Source organism: Erythrolamprus reginae, chromosome 3 (genome assembly GCF_031021105.1).
Source record: "Erythrolamprus reginae isolate rEryReg1 chromosome 3, rEryReg1.hap1, whole genome shotgun sequence".
NCBI classification, from domain to species: Eukaryota; Metazoa; Chordata; class Lepidosauria; order Squamata; family Dipsadidae; genus Erythrolamprus; species Erythrolamprus reginae.
In genome coordinates this window covers 255,631,490-255,657,086 of record NC_091952.1, presented here as the reverse complement: position 1 = coordinate 255,657,086, position 25,597 = coordinate 255,631,490, and the positions used below count along the sequence as shown (strand labels likewise).

The window sequence follows — 25,597 nt, the reverse complement described above, 5'->3', positions numbered from 1 at the left end:
TTTGGAGCAAGCAGAGCAATGGAAAAAACCCTGCAAAGATTTAGGGCTTGAAAAACATTCTTTGCAGAGAGTAACAATGAAAGCGCTTGCAAGCGGGTAAGAGCTGGGAACATTGTTAGCACCTGGTTAGGGCTGGAAAGAAACATCATTAGCGCCTGGAAAGAAACATTTGGAGCAAGCAGAGCAATGGAAAAAACCCTGCAAAGATTTAGGGCTTGAAAAACATTCTTTGCAGAGAGTAACAATGAAAGCGCTTGCAAGCGGGTAAGAGCTGGGAACATTGTTAACACCTGGTTAGGGCTGGAAAGAAACATCATTAGCGCCCGGAAAGAAACATTTGGAGTAAACAGAGCAATGAAAAAAACCCTGGAAAATCTTGGGGCTCGGAAAACATTCTTCGCAGAGAGTAACAATGTAAGAGCTGGGGAAATTATTAGAAGCTAATTAGAGCTGGAAAAAAGCTACATTCAGAGTATAAGACACACCCAAATTATCAGCCTCTTTTAGGGAGGAAAAGGGAAAGGAGTCTTATACTCCGAAAAATGCAGTATAACATTTCCTTCAGGGGTTGGCCTGCTGAATCAGGTCCCAAACCTTTGGGCCACAGACACTATCAACAAGTTCCAATACAAAGCACATGTGCCCAGTCCATAAAAAAAAAAAAAGAACAGGGAAAGGAGTGCGCAAACCAAGGAACAAACAATGAATCCACTAAATCAGAGAAGAACCAAACTGGCACATCAAACTCGACCAATTCAGTGTTTGTTCCCAACCAATGCCCTTCCCCAAAACGTCTCCTTACATCGCAGTCCTTGTGAAGAGAGGTGGGGTGCTCGCCTCCCAAGTAGCCAACTCAGCCTGCTCTGTTCCCGCCTTCTCTTCACTCTCCATGCTCGGGGATCAAGAGGGAGCAGTCCTTGCGCATCGCCTGAGCTCCATGGCTCCTCATGTCCACTGCTTGCCCTCTCTGTATTTACCAAGAAAAATAGGCGGCAGAGGACTTTTGCAAGTGAAGCAGACAGTGGAAGAAGAGAAGCATGCATTAGCTGACTATGTGAATGGGAGCAAAGAGTCAGCGTTGATGGAGGTCAACAATAGGAAGCTTCTCAAGGTGAAGCAAACTAAGGACCAGTACAGAAAAAATGTAACTCAATGTCATATGGACAGTTGGCGGAACAAAGCATTGCATGGACAGTTCTTGGAGAATGAAGGCAAAGTGGATAAAGAAAAGACCTGGTCATGGCTTACAAGTGGAACACTCAAAAAGGAGACAGAAGGACTAATACTGGCGGCACAAGAACAGGCCATTAGAACAAATGCTGCCAAAGGCAGAACTGAAAAACCAACAGACGATCCAAAGTGCAGACTCTGTAAAGAAACAGATGAAACAATCGATCACATACTCAGCTGCTGCAAAAAGATCTCATAGACTGACTACACGCGTAAACATGATGCTGTGGCACAGATGATCCACTGGAATGTGTTCCGGAACTACCATTTCCCAGTGGCAAAGAACTGGTGGGATCATAAGCCCGAAAAAAGTGGTTGAAAATGAGCAAGCAATACTACTGTGGGACTTCCGACTTCAAACTGACCGAATTCTGAAGCATAACACACCAGACATTGTGATCGTGGAGAAAAAGAAAGTATGGATCATCGACATCGCAGTCCCAGGAAACAGCAGAATTGAGGAGAAGCAGTTAGAGTGAAATACGAAGATCTAAAAATCGAGCTGCAACGACTCTGGCATAAGCCCGTGAAAGTGGTCCCAGTGGTACTTGGCACGTTGGGCGCAATGCCAAAGGATCTCAGCGGACATTTGAAAACCATCGGAATTGACAAAATCTCCATCTGTCAATTGCAAAAGGCCGCTTTACTGGGATCGGCAAACATCATTCACCGCTACATCACGCAGTCCTAGGTGCTTGGGAAGCGCCCGACTGGTGATGAAATACGAAATCCAGCATAATGATCTCATTTGCTGTGTTGTACTGACATAATAATAATAGTAGTAGTAGTAGTAGTAGTAGTAGTAGTAGTAGCAGTAGTAATAGTAATAATAGTAATAATAGTAATAATAATAGATCCATCCTAAAATAAAATACAGAATAATAAGCATAAAATAAAATAATAAACATATATCCATTCTAAGATAAAATACAAATAGTATAAGGGCAGACTAGATGGACCATGAGGTCTTTTTCTGCCATCACACTTCTATGTTTCAATAATAATAATAATAATAATAATAATAATAATAATAATAATAATAATAATAATAATATTGTAATAATAATAGTAATAATTAATAATAATAATAATAATAATAATTTGTTAGACTTGCATGCTGCCCCTCTCCAAATACAAGGCACAAATCTAATATTAAAAACAATTATAAAAACCCATTATAAAACAGTCATACCATCCAATTAAACCATATGCTAGCCTGGCTGCCGTTATATGAATGACCAGGTATAACTGGTTTTTTTCCAGTTCTTGATGAAATATTCCAAATAAGAAGTTGCTTCCTGTTAACAATCTGGGGTGGTTTTTTTGTATGTGACTTTCAGAAAGTCCACAGATATCTTCTCTTCTTCCATAAACATCTAAAGATTTCACTGTATTTCTTTCTTTTTTTCCCCCTCCCCTTTCCGAACAGGTGGATATTCTACGCAGTCGATCAGCAAGGGCTGCGTGCCGGTTTGCCCTCAAACCGGGATCAATATTGGCATCGCGGCCGTGTCAATCAAGTGCTGCGACTCCTTCCTGTGCAACATCAGCGGGGCCAACAGCATCCGAATCAACCCCCTGGTGTTGGCCTTGGCGACGCTCGCCAGCCTTTTCTATCTCTTTGGATCCAGGCTGTGAGGGAGACGTGTCCGGACGAGGTCCAGCAATTGTGTCTTGAGAATGCCATTCGACGGTTGTGCTTTTTAAATGGGATTTTACTAGTTTTATGGGATTACTTTCCTCTTTTATTTTTGGTGGGGTGGGTGGGATTGTGCTTTCCAACATTGCTTGTGGGGAGATGGGGGCACAGCTAAGAAAAATCATGGGGGCCATAAGTTCTCCATTGAACTTTTTAAGATGGGTGGGACTTCTGGGAGTTGAAGTCCTCCCGTTTTTTAACATCAATGAGATCTAGAAGCACTGTTCTATGCTGTTGTGGCAAGAAGTTTGAAATCATGACGGAGGCCTTAAAATGTGTTTGCTTGGGTGAGAAGATATGCAACTTTGGACGAGGGTCTTTAATGCAAATCCGTTTTGTCTGTTACATTCATCCTCTTCACATTTGAACTCATTAAAATATATCACATTTTTACATTCAGCACCATTGTGTGACAGTACCATGAACTTTTTGAATGGAATAAACATTATGATTCATAACAAGTTCCTTTCTCGTTTCTCCTTCCTTTCATTGCCATGTTGAACGGGTCCAAAGACGGGCTACAAGAATGGTGGAAGGTCTTAAGCATAAAACGTATCAGGAAAGACTTCATGAACTCAATCTGTATAGTCTGGAGGACAGAAGGGAAAGGGGGGGGGGGGGGATATGATCGAAACATTTAAATATATTAAAGGGTTAAATAAGGTCCAGGAGGGAAGTGTTTTCAATAGGAAAGTGAACACAAGAACAAGGGGACACAATCTGAGGTTAGTTGGGGGAAAGATCAAAAGCAACGTGAGAAAATATTATTTCACTGAAAGAGTAGTAGATCCTTGGAACAAACTTCCAGCAGACATGGTTGGTAAATCCACAGTCACTGAATTTAAACATGCCTGGGATAAACATCCATCCATCCTAAGATAAAATACAGGAAATAGTATAAGGGCAGACTAGATGGACCATGAGGTCTTTTTCTGCCATCAGTCTTCTATGTTTATATGTACAATCTGAAGTTAGTTGGGGGAAAGATCAAAAGCAACATGAGAAAATATTATTTTACTGAATGAGTAGTAGATCCTTGGAAGAAACTTCCAGCAGACGTGGTTGGTCAATCCACAGTAACTGAATTTAAACATGCCTGGGATAAACATATATCCATCCCAATATAAAATACAGGAAATAGTACAAGGGCAGACAAGATGGACCATGAGGTCTTTTTCTGCCGTCAATCTTCTAGGTTTTTATGTTTCTACCACTACGATTTTTCCGAATCATGTTTTATTTAGGGTGCTGATTTATTAAATCTTGTTATTGATGGGCCCTGTCCTCAGGGGAGCTCTGACAGATTACAGGGAAGGGATTACTTTAATAGGAAGTTGAACACAAGAAGAAGGGAGCACAATCAGCTTAGTTGGGGGAAAGATCAGAAGCCACGTGAGAAAATATTATTTTGCTGAAAGAGTCGTAGATCCTTGGAACAAACTTCCAGCAGACGTGGTTGGTCAATCCACAGGAACTGAATTTAAACATGCCTGGGATAAACATATATCCATCCTAAGATAAAATACAGAAAATAGTATAAAGGCAGACTAGATGGACCATGAAGTCTTTTTCTGCCGTCAGTCTTCTATGTTTCTAAGGTTGGCTTATATATTTGAATGAATGAATGAATGGAGAGAGAGAAATATTTTTGAAAACCTCCAATGTGAGATGTCTGTAAGAAATTCTCAGTCATCCAGGTCCTGGTTGCTCCAAAGGTGTTTTTTCAAAGGCAACGGGACTTTCTGTTTGTTTTTTCCTTTAAAAGGCGTTTTGCTTCTCATCCTAGAAGCTTCGTCAGTTCTGACTTGGATGGTGGGGAATGGAAGGATTTATATTCGTTGCAGACAGCTGGTCATTTGCATTCTTTTGTAGAGAGTCGTTGAGGCTATTTGGAAGCCTTCCCATGTCCTCAGACTCACCCGGAGTCAGCACCAGTATTGGGTTGCTACCGGTACAGTGGCACTGGTAGCAAAAGTTGCGCAGGAAGTAAACAGTCAGCGAAGCAGTGGAAGTGATGTGCCGGTGCCTGGAGGCTGCTGGGGTCTGGATGGGTGTCAACAAACTCAAGCTCAACCCGGATAAGACGGAGTGGCTGTGGGTTTTGCCTCCCAAGCACAATTCTATCTGGTCATGACCTTTAAAGCCCTACATGGCATTGGACCAGATTACCTCCGGAACCGCCTGCACGAATCCCAGCGACCAATAAGGTCCCATAGAGTTGGCCTTCTCTGAGTCCCGTTAACTAAACAATGTCACTTGGCGGGACCCAGGGGAAGAGCCTTCTCTGTGGTGGCCCCGGCCCTCTGGAACCAACTCCCCCGGAGATTAGAACGACCCCCACCCTCCCTGTCTTTCCTAAACTACTCAAGACTCACTTATACCACCAGGCATGGGGGAATTGAGACACCTTTCCCCCAGGCTTTTTTATACTTTGTTTTATGTTTGGTATGAATGTGCTGTTTGGTTTTTTAAAATAATGATAAGGTTTTATATGTTTTTAATATTAGATTTGTTCCACTGCTATATTGTTTTTATTGCTGTTGTGAGCCACCCCGAGTGTTCAGAGAGGGGCGGCATACAAATCTAATAAATAATAATAATAAATAATAATAGTCCTGTGTTTCTCTTGGGGGTGGAGTGATGTCAGGGGGTTGTGTATGACCCCAAGGAACATGCGTGGTCCCTCTCAATCGATTTGCCCAGATGGGAAGTGTTTCCCAGTTGCACACTACTACAAGCCCGGAAGAGAAGAGGCAGGGTGGGGCAGCTGCGTGGGTTCTTGTTGTTCTCTGCGGGCGCCATGGTAACCATGAACAGTGTGGTGAACCTGCTACTGGACAAGGAAGTAGCATCCTCTGCAGCTGGGCGAAAGCTTCGAACAGCACCCGAAAGCCTCTTTCCACACCATTCGCTGTGAGTGCCCGGCTGAGGTGGCGCTTATGGGCCAGGCCGGTGACCCCAAAACATCAGCCTGATTAAGCTGGCCAGGGCCCGTGTCAAAAGAGGGCCCTAACCATGGTAGCCTATGCCTGCCTAATCAAAAACAGGCTCCACTGAATGCTTGGCTGCATAGCTAGAGGTATAACAAGCTGGAAGAGGGAGATTGTGATCGTGATGTATAGAGCGCTGGTGAGACCCCATTTGAAATACTGTGTCCAGTTCTGGAGACTTCACCTACAAAAAGATATGGATGAAATTGAACGGGTCCAAAGACGGGCTGCAAAAATGGTGGAAGGTCTTAATATTTCAAATATTTTACAAACAGACATAAGAACGAACAACAATAAAATAAATCCATACAACAGGGGAAAAAACCAATACAGTACAATACAGGTGATACAAATAACATAAAGAAAAAAATGCCTATAACATTTTTTACAATACACTAATATTCATTTCTTTGACATCCGTATATTTCTTTTATAATTGTTTGTATAAATATACGGTTTACATATGTGTAGATATACAGTAGTACCTCGTGATACGAACCGCTCGTCTTACGAACTTTTCAAGATACGAACCTGGGGTTTGGGATTTTTGTGCCTCTTATTACGAACTTTTTTCACCTTACGAACCCCCCGCCGCGAACGCCGAACCCGGCTGTCACCTTTGCAGAAGAGCCGCGGAGCTGTCGGCCGGTCGGGAGGCTCAAACGGATGTGGGGAATCCCAATAGGGAATTCCATGGGCGGAGCTTTGATGTCACGGAGACGTCTTTCCTGGCCGGCCAAAACGTGGACTCCCGAACACGAACACGAACTTTTGCCGAAATTTTTGGGTTCAGCGTTCGGGAGAATGCCGAGAAGCGCCCAGCTGTTTCAAAAGGTGACAGCCAGGCGGCGCTGCCCAGTGGAGTGCCGTTTTTGCAATTTTTTTCCCCTTGCACACATTAATCCGTTTTACATTGTTTCCTATGGGAAACATAGTTTCGTCTTACGAACTTTTTGCCTTACGAACCTCCTCCTGGAACCAATTAATTTCGTAAGACGAGGTATCACTGTATATTGTTTTGCTTTTTTCTTAATATCGCAGAGATTAATTGAGAAACACTGCAATATACAATTAATTGAGAAACACTACAATAGTACAACACTGCAATAGTACAAGAACTATTAAGGCAATGGTGGAAATACCAAGATAGACATTAGATGGTGCTCTTCTCCTGCTGTTGGATAAGCTGTTCTCCTGCAACTTCTGAAGTCTATCTTTCTTACATGTCAGGTCCAGCGAAACCAATAAGATCTCATAGGGCTGGCCTTCTCTGGGTCCCGTCGACTAAGCAATACAGGTTGGCAGGACCATGGGAGAGGGCCTTCTCTGTGGCTGCCCCAGCTCTATGGAACCAACCCCCCCCTCCCCGATGTCCATACTGCTCCCACCGAAAAGGCTTGTGAAGACCTTATTTTGCCAGCAGGCATGGGGGCCATGAATATTACATCTGTCAGAGCCGAATTGAATATGAGTGATATGTCGTCTGGCGGGTCCCAGGAGAAGAGCCTTCTCTGTGGCGGCCCCGGCCCTCTGGAATCAACTCCCCGTGGAGATTAGGACTTCCCCCACCCTCCTTGCCTTTCGCAAATTACTGAAAACCCACCTATGCCGCCAGGCTTGGGGGATATAACTGACCCTTAGCTGTTTCATTTTATGTATGGTTTAATTGGATGGTAATAGTGTTTTTTCTAATGGGTTTTTATAATTGTTTTTTAATATTAGATTTGCGCTTTGTATTTTGTTGTGAGTCGCTCTGAGTCTTTGGAAAGGGGCAGCATACAAGTCTAATAACTTATTATTATTATTATTATTATTATTATTATTATTATTATTATTATATTCTTCTACTACGGCTTGACTTCCTGGCTCCAATCCTCCCCCGCAGGGAGGCGGAACCAATGAAGATGTTCCGCCCCAGACGCCTGATGGACCCAGAGGGCTTTCAGACGGCGCTTGGGGTTATTCCAGAGGCACTCGTCCACAGTTCGTCGGAGTCTCTCGCGGAGGCCTGGAACAGGGCTGCGGCGGGGGCTCTTGATCGGATTGCGCCTTTGCGACCTCTCCGTGGCGTTAGACCCCGTAGAGCCCCATGGTTCAACGAGGAGCTCCGGGAGTTGAAACGCCAAAAGAGATGTCTAGAGAAGCGATGGAGGAAGAGTAGGTCTGAATCCGACCGAACACTTGTAAGAGCTTTTATTAAGACTTACAAAGTGGCGCTCAAGGCGGCAAGATGCGCGTACCATGCCGCCTTGATTGCATCAGCGGAATCCCGCCCGCCCGCTCTGTTTAGGGTGACCCGCTCCCTTCTTAACCAGGGGGGAGTTGGGGAGCCCTTGCAGAGCAGTGCCGAGGATTTTAACACGTTTTTCGCTGATAAAGTCGCTCGGATCCGGGCCGACCTCGACTCCAATTGTAAAACAGAGTCGACTGACAACGAGTCAGTCGAGGTGACTGGGGCACGTACTTGTCCACCTGTCTGGGAAGAGTTTGATCTGGTGACACCTGATGAAGTGGACAAGGCCATTGGAGCTGTGAGTTCCGCCACCTGTTTACTGGATCCGTGTCCCTCCTGGTTGGTTTCGGCCAGCAGGGAGGTGACGCGGAGCTGGGCCCAGGAGATTACCAACGCTTCCTTGGGGAGGGGAGTTTTTCCATCACTCTATAAAGAAGCGCTCGTGCGCCCCCTCCTCAAGAAGCTCTCCCTGGACCCAGCTGTGCTTAACAACTATCATCCAGTCTCCAACCTTCCCTTTATGGGGAAGGTTGTCGAGAAGGTGGTGGCACTCCAGCTCCAGCGGTCCTTGGAAGAAGCCGATTATCTAGGTCCCCAGCAGTCGGGTTTCAGGCCCGGTTACAGCACGGAAACCGCTTTGCTCGCGTTGATGGATGATCTCTGGCAGGCCCGGGACAGGGGTTTATCCTCTGTCCTGTTGCTCCTTGACCTCTCAGCGGCTTTCGATACCATCGACCATGGTATCCTTCTGCACCGGCTGGAGGGGTTGGGGGTGGGAGGCACTGTTCTTCAGTGGTTCTCCTCCTACCTCTTTGGCCGGTCGCAGTCGGTGTTAGTGGGGGGTCAGAGGTCGACTCCTAGGTTTCTCCCTTGTGGGGTGCCTCAGGGGTCGGTCCTCTCCCCCCTGCTATTCAACATCTACATGAAACCGCTGGGCGAGATCATCCAAGGACATGGGGTGAGGTATCATCAATATGCGGATGATACCCAGCTTTACATCTCCACCCCATGCCCAGTCAACGAAGCGGTGGAAGTGATGTGCCGGTGCCTGGAGGCTGTTGGGGCCTGGATGGGTGTCAACAGACTCAAGCTCAACCCGGATAAGACGGAGTGGCTGTGGGTTTTGCCTCCCAAGGACAATCCCATCTGTCCGTCCATCACCCTGGGGGGGGAATTATTGACCCCCTCAGAGAGGATCCGCAACTTGGGCGTCCTCCTCGATCCACAGCTCACATTAGAAAAACATCTCTCAGCTGTGGCGAGGGGGGCGTTTGCCCAGGTTCGCCTGGTGCACCAGTTGCGGCCCTATCTGGACCGGGACTCATTGCTCACAGTCACTCATGCCCTCATCTCCTCGAGGTTCGACTACTGTAATGCTCTCTACATGGGGCTACCTTTGAAAAGTGTTCGGAAACTTCAGATCGTGCAGAATGCAGCTGCGAGAGCAGTCATGGGCTTACCTAGGTATGCCCATGTTTCACCATCACTCCGCAGTCTGCATTGGCTGCCGATCAGTTTCCGGTCTCAATTCAAAGTGTTGGTTATGACCTTTAAAGCCCTTCATGGCATTGGACCAGAATATCTCCGAGACCGCCTCCTGCCGCACGAATCCCAGCGACCAATTAGGTCCCACAGAGTGGGCCTTCTCCGGATCCCATCAACTAAACAATGTCGGTTGGCGGGCCCCAGGGGAAGAGCCTTCTCTGTGGAGGCACCGGCCCTCTGGAACCAACTCCCCCCGGAGATTAGAACTGCCCCTACTCTTCCTGCCTTCCGTAAACTCCTTAAAACCCACCTTTGCCGTCAGGCATGGGGGAACTGAAACATCTTCCCCTGGGCATGTTTAATTTATATATGGTATGCTTGTGTGTATCTCTGTTAGTACATGGGGTCTTTTAAATCTTAAATATTTTAAATTGTTAGATTATTTATGATTTGTTTCCACATGTTGTGAGCCGCCCCGAGTCTTCGGAGAGGGGCGGCATACAAATCTAAGTAATAAATAATAAATAATAAATTATTATTATTATTAATTATGTATATGTGTTGATTTGACCCCTGCTTTGTGGGTTTTTAAATGGTTTTTTATTGTTTATTATTTAATATTCAACATCTTTTTACTATTGTACTGTTTTTATATTGTTGTAAGCTGCCCTGAGTCCCATTGGGATTGGGTGGCATAAATGTCTAATAGATAGCCTTGTGGTTGACCCGCAGCCAGGCCCTCTGGCCACGGACCTTGAGCCTGATGAGTTGGGGCCATCTGGGCATGGCCGATGTGTGTGGCTGCCGGAGGAATCAGAGAGCGAGCCAGAGGGAGAGTCTGGGGGTGAGGAGCCTACAGAGGCTATAGACACCCCAAGTGGGGATGTGCAGCCCCCAACTGGGGCTTTGTCAGAGTCTGAGGACAAGGAAATGAGGGACCTGATCCTGAATGTATGAGTGAGAAGGATATGGGGGCGGCAGGAGCAGTTAAGGAAGCTCAGAAAGAGGAAGTGAGCTCAGCTGTGCATAGTCTGCACTCCCAGAGGGTATTTAAGGGGAAAGAGTTTAGAGCAGCGGTCCCCAAACTATGGCCCGTGGGCCGAATGCGGCCCGCTGAGGCCATTTATCCGGCCCGCGGGTGAGTGACAGGAGCATAGGTACATACTTTTATTTTAATTAAACTCTCTCCTTAATGTTCCTTCAAAAAGTACAACACCAATTATATTTCTAACTTATTAATCATTATGCCAAAGTGCTTCCTTCTTTCTTTATACATTTTTCTATAAACCAAGAAAACCTTGTATAGCCAATCAGATGTTAACAAAAGAAAATTAGAAACAAAACATAAACATATATGAATTTCGGATTTCTTCTCCCCCCTCTAAATAGTATGTTCCCATTTTGTTTTTTACTTTAAAATAAGGTATGTGCAATGTGCATCGGGATTTGTTCATAGTTTTTTTTAATAGTCCGGCCCTACAACAGTTTGAGGGACAATGAACTGGCCCCCTGTGTAAAAAGTTTGGGGACCCCTGGTTTAGAGGGTGCTCTTTGCAAGAAGACAACATTCATACCTCCGGAGGAGAAAAGCCTGTAAAGAGTGTTTTGACTGACAAACCTGGATTCAGTGTTGGACATTTGTAGAGTACAGTAGACTTTTGGCTGGGAAGCAAATGTGTGTGCCGTTATCTTATCAATTTGGCCTCACGCCCGGATTTTAACAAAGGAAGAGACATTGATTTAATTTGTGTTTGTGAAGTAACAAACGTCTGGTAAAAAGGACATTTGCTTTATTTTTGAAACCTGTGTGTGTGTTTGAGCTTTCATTTTTAGGTAGGTAGGTAGGTAGGTAGGTAGGTAGGTAGATAGATAGATAGATAGACAGACAGACAGACAGACAGATAGATAGATAGATGAGAAAGAGAGAGAGAGGATAGAGAGAGGATAGATAGGTATGTAGGTAGATAGATAGAATAGATAGATAGATAGATAGATAGATAGATAGATAGATAGAAAGAAAGGTAGATAGATAGATAGATAGATAGATAGATAGATAGATAGATAGATAGATAGATAGATAGATAAGTTGGGGTGGGGTGGGGTGGGGTGGAGGTGGGTGGATTGATGGATGGATTGACGGATGGACAGACGGACGGACAAACAAACAAACATCATTCCAGACAAGTGGCTGTCCACCTTAAACACCTCCAGTGATGGAGCACCCACAACTTCCGGTGGCAAGCCGTTCCACTGATTAAGTGTCCTCACTTCATTCCAGGTTGCTTCTCTCCTTGGTTAGTTTCCCATCATTGTTTCTTGGTTTCTCTTCGGTGTCAGTTCCTTGGGTGTGAAAAGATGCAATTCCTAGCTTCCGTAGTGACCTAATGCTTTTCTGTATCAAAACCAGGAGGGGAACCTTCAAAATCGGCGTTTTCATCGTGGATGAATTTGAGGAAGTAATGAAGACTCATCTTCCAGTTGTATTGCTGATCATTATGTTGCACGTCAAGAAAGGTGAGCACCATGGGTAGGGAGGTACTCGTTGTTGCCTTTGGGGATGCTGAATAAGATGAGCCAGTTTGGTGCAATGGTTAAAGCACCAGTGTTAGCACTTCACACTGGGCTTATAGCCAATGTTAGGATCCTAAACTTATAAACAGAGTATATGTGGCAGTGGTGGTTGTTCAGCCAATAACACAATACTAATATAAGTAAAATTATAAATACTATTTACAATGTATGCCAGTGTTTCCCAAGCTTGGCAACTTGAAGATATTTGGACTTCAACTCCCAGAATTTTATATATTATATTTTATATATATAAAAATATATATAGTCTTGGTATATTTGGGTTTCTTCCCATGTAGGATTTGGAAATTTCTGGTGACGTTTCGACGAGGTCCCACTCGTCATCTTCAGGCTGGTGTTTCTGTCCTTGTTCTAGGGCGAACACATCGAGATAGAAAAACATCCCCAAAATATGAAGAAGCGGGATGATACCTCCCGCCTACCAGACATCTGGAAACCAGCCCTCAAAAGTATCCCAGCCATAGAAACTGAAACCAGACTCAGAACACACATTGCAAAACAATCAAGTAGCCTGCAAGCTCCAACTACTCAGGATATCACGCCTAATCCACAACCATTAACTAATCAGCATACCTCAGTTACATCAACGACCCCAGGTGCTACCCCACTGACTCACCAGGAAGTTTCTACACAGCAGGCAATTGCTGAGCCATCAAACCACACCCAGCCACCAGTATTTATAGAAGGAAGGCAGCTCAGGTCTCGCTGTGTTTGCCCTAGACAAGGACAGAAACACCAGCCTGAAGATGACGAGTGGGACCTCATCGAAACGTCGCCAGAAATTTCCAAATCCTACACGGGAAGAAACCCGAATATACCAAGACCATCATAACTGCACCCATGAAAATCTACGAAAACAAATATATATATATATATATATATATATATATATATATATATATATATATGTTTTTTCTTATGTCGGATGACCCTGGTATATTTTTAAGGAACGTCACAGCTCCTTTTTTTTTTGCCTATAGGCCCAGCCTAGGGCCACTGCAAGGCAGTAATATATTTATAGCCGACAAACTATATTTTGTATGTGTTAAATGTTTATAGCTGGGATTTTAAAATTAAGGGAGACCAGGATAGATCTATTTCGGCCTTATTAGGCCTCATCAGCTGGCCACACCCATTCTTTTACTGGGATTCGATCTGGGAAGCTTCTGCATTGTAAAGCAGAGAGCTAGCAATTAGACCCATCCGATCTGAATCCATCCAGCTTTGTACCAGGGAGGGGTATATGTTTTTTCTTATGTCGGATGACCCTGGTATATTTTTAAGGAACGTCACAGCTCCTTTTTTTTTTTTGCCTATAGGCCCAGCCTAGGGCCACTGCAAGGCAGTAATATATTTCTATAGCTTTTAAAATCCCAGCTATAAACATTTAACACATACAAAATATAGTTTGTCGGCTATAAATATATTACTGCCTTGCAGTGGCCCTAGGCTGGGCCTATAGGCAAAAAAAAAGGAGCTGTGACGTTCCTTAAAAATATACCAGGGTCATCCGACATAAGAAAAAACATATACCCCTCCCTGGTACAAAGCTGGATGGATTCAGATCGGATGGGTCTAATTGCTAGCTCTCTGCTTTACAATGCAGAAGCTTCCCAGATCGAATCCCAGTAAAAGAATGGGTGTGGCCAGCTGATGAGGCCTAATAAGGCCGAAATAGATCTATCCTGGTCTCCCTTAATTTTAAAATCCCAGCTATAAACATTTAACATATATATATATGTATATATATGTATATATATATATATATATGTGTATATATATATATATATATATATATATATATATATATATATACATAACACAAAATGAATTTGCTTAATACTTTACAATTCTGTTTCCATTGATTCATTCTTTTTCTTAAACGTTAGTTCAGTTCTTTTTTCTTTTCTATCCAGCTATATAATTTCCCCCAAACTGTATAGTAGTCTTTATTTTGTAATTCATATGTTAATTTGCTTAATTTATCACAATCTAGCATTTTCCTAATCACCATTTCTTCATTTGGTATATTTTCCTTTTTCCAAGTTTGTGCAAACACCAACCTTGCTGATGTTAATATATGTGTTATTAAGTAGCAGTCTTCCTTACTGTTGTGGTTAGCTCTGGCCCAGCTCCTGCCCCAAGGACTGTGGATGTGGGGGAGACATCCACATGCTGCAGGCCTGTTTTGCCCCCCGGTGGAATCTGCTGATGAAGGCTCCTCTGACCAAGAAGACATGAGTGACAGGGAGGAGGAGAGTGTGGCAGACAGCTCAGAAGGAGATCAATTATCTAGCTCCTCCTTGGATTCAGAACAAGAGTTAATGATACAGCCAAGCATGTGGAGAGCGATGCATAGGCAACAACTGAGAGATTATTATCAAAGAAAATGAGGCCACCTGTGGTTGGGTGGGGCTGGGGTCATTAGTGAGTCTGCTATAAATAGCAGCCTGTGGGTTTGGCCATTGTGGAGGATTATCTGATCGTTGTGTTTCGTGACTGCTTTACTGACTTGGACCTTTTGTGTGCTGATTTTTCCCCGCTTTGAAACTAAACCAGAGCAAAGTGTGTTTCACTTTGTGGAAGAAGAAGGACTGTGAATTGCCTCACAGCTGCAAGCTAAGTATCACAGAACTGATAAGGGACTTGTACCAATTACCAGTTTGTTTGGAGACGAGGGCTCTTTGCTATACCAAAAGAGGCCTTGGTTTAAGTGAATTTTCATTATAAAGAACATTGTTTTGAATTTTCAAACGTGTGTGTGTCTGAAATTTGTACCAGTGTATTTTTGGGAGGATTCTACCAGAGAGCCCAACAGAACAACTTACTATGCTGTCCTCTAATTATTCCCAAAAGATACATTTCCGGTTTCATTTCCAATTGATAATTTTACATTTCTTTCAACTAGACCAACATTTTTTCTGCTTCCGGACATAACCACCAAATATGATAATACGTACCTATGGCAGATTTGAACCAAGGCCCTTTATAAGTGGCATTAACAATTCATGTTATCTTGATGCCATCCCTCTGTTTATGTAGCCTAGAATTGTGTTGGCCTCTTTGGTGGCTGTTGCACACTGCCAGCTCATATTTAAGCAATTATCCGCTAGGACTCCATGATCTCTCTCTAAGTTACTGCTGTTGAGCCAGGTACCACCTACTCTACTCTACGCCTTTGAATTTTGCTTTCATTGCCTAAATATATAGATTGCTGGTTCTGAAGACTGTTGGTGTTGTCACAAGGCAACCTTGCTCACCCACAAATGCAACTCCCTTGGCAAAAACATCTGTCTAATTGCAAGGCTTCCATTAGGACATTATGTGACCAAAGGGGAATTATTTAAATACAGGACTAGGATAGCAACTGCAATTTTTTTTCCCTACCTTTTTTTGACCTGATTATTTTTACCAGCAAATGTGGATGTTTGTAGCTCAGGGTTGAACTGTGCTGATGATGTTCCTTTGAGAGATAATGAAACATCTGTAAAAAAAGAACCAAGCTCAGATACCCCCCCAAGAACTCCTGGTTATAGTTTCTTTTTGTTCATATCTTTCTCTATATCCTCTGACAAACAGAATTATTTTATTGGCCAAGTGTGATTGGACACACAAGGAATTTGTCTTTGGTGAGGATGCTCTCAGTGTACATAAAAGAAAAAGAGACATTTGTCAAGAATCATGTGGTACAACACTTAATGATTGTCATAGGGGTCAAATAAGCAATGAAGAAATAATCAATATTAATAAAAATCTTAAGGATACAAGCAACAAGTTACAGTCATGCAGTCCTAAGTGGGAGGAAAAGGATGATAGGAATGATGAGGAAAAAACTAGTGGTAATAGTAATAGACTTACAATAGTAAATAGTTTCACAGTGTTGAGGGAATTATTTGTTTAGCAGAGTGATGGCGTTTGGGGAAAAAATGTCCTTGTGTCTAGTTGTCTTGGCGTGCAGTGCTCTGTAGCGAGATTTGAGGGTAGGAGTTGAAACAGTTTGTGTCCAGGATGCGAGGGGTCAGTAAATATTTTCCCAGCCCTCTTTTTGACTCGTGCAGTATACTGGTCCTCAATGGAAGGCAGGTTGGCAGCAATTGCTTTTTCTGCAGTTCTGATTCTCCTCTGAAATCTGTGTCGGTCCTGTTGGGTTGCAGCACCAAACCCGAGCAAAGAAGGGCTAGGGATGACATGATAGCACTATTCTAATATTTGTTGGGCTGCCACAAAGAAGAAGGGGTCAAATTATTTTCCCAAGCATCAGAAGGCAAGACAAGAAGAAGCAACGGATGGAAACTAATCAAGGAGAGAAGCAACTTGGAATGAAGGAGAAGACAAAAATTAAGCAGTGGAACAACTTGTCACCAGAAGTTGTAAATGCTCCAAAACTATAGGTTTTTAAAGAAGAGACAGTCACCTATCTTTCATTTGGATTTTTCTTCATTCTTTCTGAAGGATCCCAATGGCAATCCTGCAAAAGGAAATGCTATTTTTAATGTCCCAAAGGGAAGCAACATAAGAAAATATTATTTTACTGAAAGAGTAGTAGATGCTGGGAACAAACTTCCAGCAGAGGTGGTTGGTAAATCCACAGTAACTGAATTTAAACATGCCTGGGATAAACATAGATCCATCCTAAGATAAAATACAGGAAATAGTATAAGGGCAGACTAGATAGAAACATAGAAACATAGAAAACTGACGGCAGAAAAAGACCTCATGGTCCATCTAGTCTGCCCTTATACTATTTCTTGTATTTCTGCCAGGTCAATCTCTTCAAAACTTGGCAAGGGCTTTACGTGGAGAAGAGCAACAAAGTTGATGAGGGGCCCGGAGGCTAAAACATATGAAGAACGGAAGTGGGCATGGCTAGTCTAATGCAAAGAAGGACCAGGGGAGACATGATAACGATCTTCCAAATATCTCAGAGATTGCCACAGAGAAGAGGGAGTCAACCTATTCTCCAAAGCACCTGGCGGTAGAACAAGAAGCAATGGGTGGAAACTAATCAAGGAAAGAAGCAACTTAGAACTAAGGAGAAACTTCCTGATAGAATAATTAATCAATGGAACAGCTTGCCTCCAGAAGTTGTGAATGCTCCAACACTGGAAGTTTTAAAGAAGATCTTAGTGATCTTAGTGATCTTAGAAGCCGATGTCTTAGAAGAACTTGAAAGATTAAAGATAAATAAGGCAATGGGTCCAGATGGCATCCATCCCAGAGTTCTTAAAGAACTCAGATCTGTCATTGCTACCCCCCTGACTGATTTGTTTAACCAATCCCTGTTAACAGGAGATGTTCCTGAGGATTGGAGAATGGCCAGTGTTGTGCCTATCCACAAGAAGGGCAGTAGAGAAGAAGCTGGAAACTACAGGCCAGTTAGCTTGACATCAGTTGTAGTTAAAATGATGGAGACTCTACTCAAAAAGAGGATAAATCAGCATCTAAAAAACAATAACTTATTGGACCCAAATCAGCATGGCTTTGCTGAAGGCAAATCGTGTCAGACTAATCTCATTGAGTTCTTTGACTATGTCACAAAGGTGTTGGATCAAGGTGGTGCCGTGGATATTGCCTATCTGGACTTCAGCAAAGCCTTTGATACGGTTCCACATAAAGAGCTGATAGATAAATTAGTGAAGATTGGACTTAATCCCTGGATAGTTCAGTGGATTTCAAGCTGGCTGAAGCATAGACATCAGAGAGTTATTGTTAATGGCGAGTATTCTGAGCAGAGACAGGTTACAAGCGGTGTGCCACAAGGGTCTGTTCTGGGTCCTATTCTTTTTAATATGTTTGTGAGTGACATAGGGGAAGGTTTGGTAGGGAAGGTTTGCCTATTTGCAGATAACTCTAAAGTGTGCAATAGGGTTGATATTCCTGGAGGGGTCTGTAATATGGTAAATGATTTAGCGTTACTAGATAAATGGTCAAAGCAATGGAAACTGCAGTTTAATGTTTCCAAATGTAAAATAATGCACTTGGGGAAAAGGAATCCTAAATCTGAGTATTGCATTGGCAGTTCTGTGTTAGCAAAAACTTCAGAAGAGAAGGATTTAGGGGTAGTGATTTCTGACAGTCTCAAAATGGGTGAGCAGTGTTGTCGGGCGGTAGGAAAGGCAAGTAGGATGCTTGGCTGCATAGCTAGAGGTATAACAAGCAGGAAGAGGGAGATTGTGATCCCCTTATATAGAGCGCTGGTGAGACCACATTTGGAGTACTGTGTTCAGTTCTGGAGACCTCACCTACAAAAAGATATTGACAAAATTGAACGGGTCCAAAGACGGGCTACAAGAATGGTGGAAGGTCTGAAGTATAAAACGTATCAGGAAAGACTTAATGGACTCCATCTGTATAGTCTGGAGGACAGAAGGAAAAGGGGGGACATGATCGAAACATTTAAATATGTTAAAGGGTTAAATAGGGTTCAGGAGGGAAGTGTTTTTAACAGGAAAGTGAGCACAAGAACAAGGGGACACAATCTGAAGTTAGTTGGGGGAAAGATCAAAGGCAACATGAGAAAGTATTATTTTACTGAAAGAGTAGTAGATCCTTGGAACAAACTTCCAGCAGACGTGGTTGGTAAATCCACAGTAACCGAATTTAAACATGCCTGGGATAAACATATATCCATTGTAAGATAAAATACAGGAAATAGTAAAAGGGCAGACTAGATGGACCATGGGGTCTTTTTCTGCCGTCAGTCTTCTATGTTTCTATGTTTCTATGTTTCTAAGATGGTAGATAAACATTTGTCTGAAGTAGTGGAGGGTTTTCTGCCTAAGCAGGGGGTTGGATGAGAAGACCTCCAAGGTCCCTTCCAACTCTGTCTATTCTATTCCATTCCATTCCATTCCATCCCATCCCATTCCATTCTATTCCATTCCATTCCATTTTATTATATTATATTCCATCCTATTCCATTCCATTCTATTCTATTTTTTCTAATCCTGGTTGCTGATCCTAAAAGTGTGCTTTTGGCCAGTCATTCCTTCTCACACCTAGGAAGAAGGCAAGATCAAATAACTTTTTTATCTAGAATATTGCATGGAGTTGTTGTTCTACTTGCCAAGAATATGACTAACTCATCTCTCCCCCACCCCGTCTCTCTCTGTCTCCCTCTGTCTCCCATCCTCTCTCTCCTTCTCTCTCTCTCTCTCTCTCACATACATACAGACATATGCATAAAGAGAGAGAGAGAAAGACACACACAGAGAGACAGACAGACAGAGAGACAGACAGACAGAGAGACAGACAGACAGACAGACAGACAGAGAATTAATATGTCAGGCTTCAGTCAATGTGGTTTGTGGTGTGTTGCAGATTTTCCATTCACTGGTTAATTTTGTTTTCTTACGAGCATTTTGGGGGAAAGTTCATAGTTGGGGGAAAGATCAAAAGCAACATGAGAAAATATTATTTTACTGAAAGAATAGTAGATGCTTGGAACAAACTTCCAGCAGACGTGGTAGATAAATCCACAGGAACTGAATTTAAACATGCCTGGGATAAACATAGATCCATCCTAAGATAAAATACAGGAAATAGTATAAGGGCAGACGAGATGGACCAGGAGGTCTGTTTCTGCCATCAGACTTCTATGTTTCTATGTTTAACCAGACAGTTGTGCTAAGATTTATTGACTAAATCTTGGTACTAAGCCCTTCTTTGGAGGGTTCCTGTTCAAGCTTGTCTCTGCTGGATTTCACAACCACCCCGAAGATCTGTTCTCCTTACAAGCTCCTCATATTCCAGGATCTTTGGACCGAAGCCATCAAAAAGAAGAATCAAAGTTGCTTGATGTTTTTGTTCTCCTCCCTCCCTCCCTCCCTCCCTCCCTCCCTCCCTCCCTCCCTCCCTCCCTCCCTCCCCTCTTCTCTTGTTTTTCTCCAGTTTTTCCTCTTTAGGTGGCAAGACTGTATGCTTTAAAACCCTGCTGTTCTGTCTGGGTCTATTTGACCCTAAACCAGTGTTTCTAAACCTTGGCCGCTGGAAGATGTGTGGACTTCAACTCCCAAAATTCCCCAATACTCATACTTAAAACATTTATTGATCAGGGGGAAGATCTAAAAGTCCCAAGTCTCCTGGCAAAAATGAGTTTTTAAGCTCTTTCGGAAGGCGAGGAGGGAGGGGGCAATGCGAATCTCTGGGGGGAGCTGATTCCAGAGGGCTGGGCCCCCCATAGAGAAGGCTCTTCCCCTAGGCCCCGCCAGCCGACATTGTTTGGTTGACGGGACTCTAAGGAGGCCAACTCTGTGGGACCTCACCGGTCACTGGGATTCATGCAGCAGAAGGTGGTCTTGGAGATATTCTGGTCCTATGCCACGAAGGGCTTTATAGGTCATAACCAACACTTTGAATTGTGCCCGGAAATGGATTGGTAGCTGTTCTGTCAAGCTCTCTGGTAGAATCCTCCCAAAAATGCACAGGTACAAATTTCAGACACACACACGTTTGAAAATTCAAAACAATGTTCTTTATAATGAAAATTCACTTAAACTAAGCCCTCTTTTGGTATATCAAAGAGCCCTCGTCTCCAAACAAACTGGTAATTGGTACAAGTCCCTTATCAGTTCTGTGATACTTAGCTTGCAGCTGTGAAGCAATTCACAGTCCTTCTTCTTTCACAAAGTGAAACACACTTTGCCCTGGTTTTGTTTCAAAGCGGGGAAAAATCAGCACACAAAAGGTCAAAGTCAGTAAAGCAGGCACGAAACACAACGATCAGATAATCCTCCACAATGGCCAAACCCACAGGCTGCTATTTCTAGCAGCCTCACTAATTACCACAGCCCCACCCAACCACAGGTGGCCTCATTTTCTTTGATAATAATCTCTCAGTTGTTGTTGCCTATGCATCGCTCTCCGCATGCGTGGCTGTATCATTAACTCTTGTTCTGAATCCAAGGAGGAGCTAGAGAATTGATCTCCTTCTGAGCTGTCTGCCCCACTCTCCTCCTCCCTGTCACTCATGTCTTCTTGGTCAGAGGAGCCTTCATCAGCAAATTCCACCGGGGGCAAAACAGGCCTGCAGCATGTGGATGTCTCCCCCACCTCCACAGTCCTTGGGGCAGGAGCTGGGCCAGAGCTAACCACAACAGGTAGCCAATGCATTCCACGGAGTGATGGCGAAATGTGGGCATTTCTTGGAAGGCCCAAGACTGCTTGCGTGGCTGCACTTTGGACGAGTTGAAGTTTCCGAACACTCTTCAAAGGTAGCCCCATGTAGAGAGCATTGCAGTAGTCGAACTAAAGGGAAGAGCTTTAATTTCTATGCCCAGATTTTCAGTTTCGGGATGCTGAACTAATGCCAACCTTATTCCATTTTTTCCTATGCAGTTCCTTCACTGGAATGCTACAATTGCAACCAGACAAAGTACACGGGGTGTACGAGGATTAAAAATTGTTCTCACAGTGAGCAATTCTGCACAAAATACATGGGTAAGCACGTAGCACGCACGACCTCTGGCCGTTCTGTATGCATGTACAATTAGTCCCCAGCTTACGTTCGTTCGTGTAGTGACCGAAGTTACAATGGCAGTGAACAAAAAATGACTTATGGCTGGTCCCTGCATCCAATAAAGGGCTGCAAAAATTTTTACTACCACACTATGGGTGTGGCTTATTTTGTGGGTGTGGCTTGCCGACCATGTGATCAGGTGGGAGTGGCTTCAAGGTCATGTGACTAGCTTAAAGGTAAGGTCCCACAGAATTGGCCTTCTCCGGGTCCCGTCAAGCAAACAATGTCATTTGGTGGGCCCCAGGGGAAGAGCCTTCTCTGTGGCAGCCCCGGCCCTCTGGAATCAACTCCCTCCAGAGAGTAGAATTGCCCCCACCCTCCTTGTCTTTCGTAAATTACTCAACACTCATCTATACCGCCAGGCATGGGGGAGTTGAGACACCTTTCCCCCAGGCTTTTTATTTATGTTTGGGTATGTATATGTTGTTTGCTTTTAAAAATATGATAGGGTTTTATGTGCTTTTTAATATTAGATTTGTTTTTCACTGGAATATTGTTTTTATTATTGTTGTGAGCCGCCCCGAGTCCTCGGAGACAGGCGGCATACAAATCTAATAAATTGAATTGAATTGAATTGAATTAAAGGTGACCAACTTGACGTCACTCATGTCAGGGGTTTGGGTACCTGGTTACTACCACACTGTGTGAGTGGCTTATTTTGTGGGTGTGGCTTGCCAGCCATATGACCAGGTGGGAGTGGCTTGATGATCATTTATTTATTTATTTTTATTTATTACTTAGATTTGTATGCCGCCCCTCTCCGAAGACTCGGGGCGGCTCACAACACGTGGAAACAAATCATAAATAATCTAAACAGATTTAAAATATTTAACGATTTAAAAAAGACCCCATATACTAACAGACATACACTCAGGCATACCATATATAAATTAAACATGCCCAGGGGAAAATGTTTCAGTTCCCCCATGCCTGACTGCAAAGGTGGGTTTTAAGGAGTTTGCGAAAGGCAAGGAGAGTAGGGGCAGTTCTAATCTCCGGGGGGAATTGGTTCCAGAGGGCCGGGGCCGCCATAGAGAAGGCTCTTCCCCTGGGGCCTGCCAACCGACATTGTTTAGTTGACGGGACCCAGAGAAGGCCCACTCTGTGGGACCTAATCGGTCGCTGGGATTCGTGCGGCAGCAGGCGGTCTCGGAGATATTCTGGTCCAGTGCCATGAAGGGCTTTAAAGGTCATAACCAACACTTTGAATTGTGACCGGAAACTGATCGGCAGCCAATGCAGACTGCGGAGTGATGGTGAAACATGGGCATACCTAGGTAAGCCCATGACTGCTCTCGCAGCTGCATTCTGCATGATCTGAAGTTTCCGAACACTTTTCAAAGGTAGCCCCATGTAGAGAGCATTACAGTAGTCGAACCTCGAGGTGATGAGGGCATGAGTGAGTTTGAGCAATGAGTCCCGGTCCAGATAGGGCCGCAACTGGTGCACCAGGCGAACCTGGGCAAACGCCCCCCTCGTCACAGCTGAGAGATGTTTTTCTAATGTGAGCTGTGGATCGAGGAGGACACCCAAGTTGCGGACCCTCTCTGAGGGGGTCAATAATTCCCCCCCCCAGGGTGATGGACGGACAGATGGGATTGTCCTTGGGAGGCAAAACCCACAGCCACTCCGTCTTATCCGGGTTGAGCTTGAGTCTGTTGACACCCATCCAGGCCCCAACAGCCTCCAGGCACCGGCACATCACTTCCGCCGCTTCGTTGACTGGGCATGGGGTGGAGATGTAAAGCTGGGTATCATCCGCATATTGATTATACCTCACCCCATGTCCTTGGATGATCTCGCCCAGTGGTTTCATGTAGATGTTAAATAGCAGGGGGAAGAGGACCGACCCCTGAGACACCCCACAAGGGGTGTGACTGGGGGGTGGCTTAAAGGTCATGTGACTGGCTTAAAGGTGGCCAACTTGACATCACTCATGTCAGGGGGTTGGGTTAGGGTGCCTGGCCTCTCCTCACCTCAAAGAGATACAATTTCCCCATCTATTTACTATTACTGAACATCCAAAATATACTATTTAATTCTATGTATATATGCCATGCGTGTACATACATCTTACACACAGGCACACAAAAATATACATTCTCTGCTATATAAACTGTATGTGTATGTACACGCACGCACAGCTCTTCTAAAATTATACACATTCAACCTCATTTACTGTGATAGGAAAAACAGATCCAGAGCCCAGAAGGGGGGAAAAAGAAAAAAAAAATCAATTTTTTTCTACCGGTGCTGCATAGCTGACCATACCTATACCCTCTTTCCCTGTTACCAGAGGAGCTGGCTGTGAACCAACCACAACAAAAACCAACACAGGAGGGACCTTTTCACCCCCTTACACACACACACGCAAACACACACCAAATTTTGATGTTTCCCTGCTGTGGGATGATTGGAAATGACATCCCTGTCCAACTGGGTGGGAGAATGATTGACTAACTGTTAACTCGGGCGTGAACGAAAAGAGCAGGGGGGCGAATTGTTCAATCTGTTGTGTGTTTCCTTTTCCGTTTAGCTACCACTTTGTCTGGATTCAGGCTTGAAAAAGATTGTGCAGTCATATGCCCCATCACCAAAACCACCTGGCCGGCGCTATATTCTTTTCACTGCTGCCAGGAAGACAGGTGCAACGATGTGGCAGCCGTAAGATGCTCCAAATCTCTGTTGGCAATGACTCTTGTTTTTGGTGCCTTGATTGAGCTGGAACTCTGATCGGAGGCAGAGACAATTCACTTGTTTGTTTGTTTGTTTGTTTGTTTACTCCTTTATTTATTCATCCATCCACTCATCTCATTCATTCATTCATTCATTCATTCATTCATTCATTCATTCATTCATCCATTCAGTCATTCAATTTATGCAGCCTTCCATCTCTGATTTGGGACAGAGAAAAATGCCTTGCTCATCCATCCATCCATCCATCCATCCATCCATCCATCCATCCATCCATCCATTTATTCAATTTATATGGCTGCCCATCTCTAATCTGTGGCAGAGAAAAGTGGATTGTTCCTTCCTTCCTTCCTTCCTTCCTTCCTTCCTTCCTTCCTTCCTTCCATTTCTACAGTTGCTCATCTCAGTCAATGATTCCGGGAATCTCACCATTTTTTAAATATTTATTTATGTATTGGACTTACATGCCACCCTTCTCTGGAGATTCAGGTTATAAAAGAAAGTACAAAACAGTTCAAAAGACCAATATTTACAATTAATCTATAAACTTCACATTGATAAAACCATGCAACCACACTGATTTATACCAGAATCATACTAACGGCCGTAACAAGGTATTAGAGCTCAACAGCCCCAAGCTTACTGGCTAAGGTAATTTTTTAAAGCCTTAAAGCCACGGTGGTGCCGTGGATATTGCCTATCTGGACTTCAGCAAAGCCTTTGATACAGTTCCACATAAAGAGCTGAAAGATAAATTAGTGAAGATTGGACTTAATCCCTGGATAGTTTAGTGGATTTGCAGCTGGCTGAAGCGTAGACATCAGAGAGTTATTGTTAATGGCGAGTATTCTGAGCAGAGTCAGGTTACAAGCGGTGTGCCACAAGGGTCTGTTCTGAGTCCTATTCTTTTTAATATGTTTGTGAGTGACATAGGGGAAGGTTTGGTAGGGAAGGTTTGCCTATTTGCCGATGACTCTAAAGTGTGCAATAGGGTTGATATTCCTGGAGGGGTCTGTAATATGGTAAATGATTTAGCTTTACTAGATAAATGGTCAAAGCAATGGAAACTGCAGTTTAATGTTTCCAAATGTAAAATAATGCACTTGGGGAAAAGGAATCCTCAATCAGAGTATTGCATTGACAGTTCTGTGTTAGTAAAA

General features: G+C 43.8%; 2 protein-coding genes across 2 annotated transcripts in view; both read left to right on the top strand.

Annotated features, from left to right (window-relative positions):
- LOC139166038 (lymphocyte antigen 6E-like) overlaps nt 1–3,390 on the top strand; it is a 29,940-nt gene extending 26,550 nt beyond the window's left edge. Inside the window, exon 3 of the mRNA XM_070749297.1 lies at nt 2,660–3,390. Within this exon, the coding sequence (XP_070605398.1) occupies nt 2,660–2,868 (209 nt within the window). The 3' untranslated portion in view covers nt 2,869–3,390. The remainder of the gene's footprint in view (nt 1–2,659) is intronic.
- An 8,706-nt stretch (nt 3,391–12,096) lies between these two features.
- LOC139166037 (long neurotoxin 1-like) lies at nt 12,097–24,476 on the top strand. The gene is made up of 3 exons (XM_070749296.1): nt 12,097–12,151; nt 21,563–21,664; nt 24,280–24,476. The coding sequence occupies exons 1-3, from the start codon at nt 12,097–12,099 to the stop codon at nt 24,474–24,476; spliced, it is 354 nt and encodes a 117-aa protein (XP_070605397.1).
- Nucleotides 24,477–25,597: the final 1,121 nt, after the last annotated feature.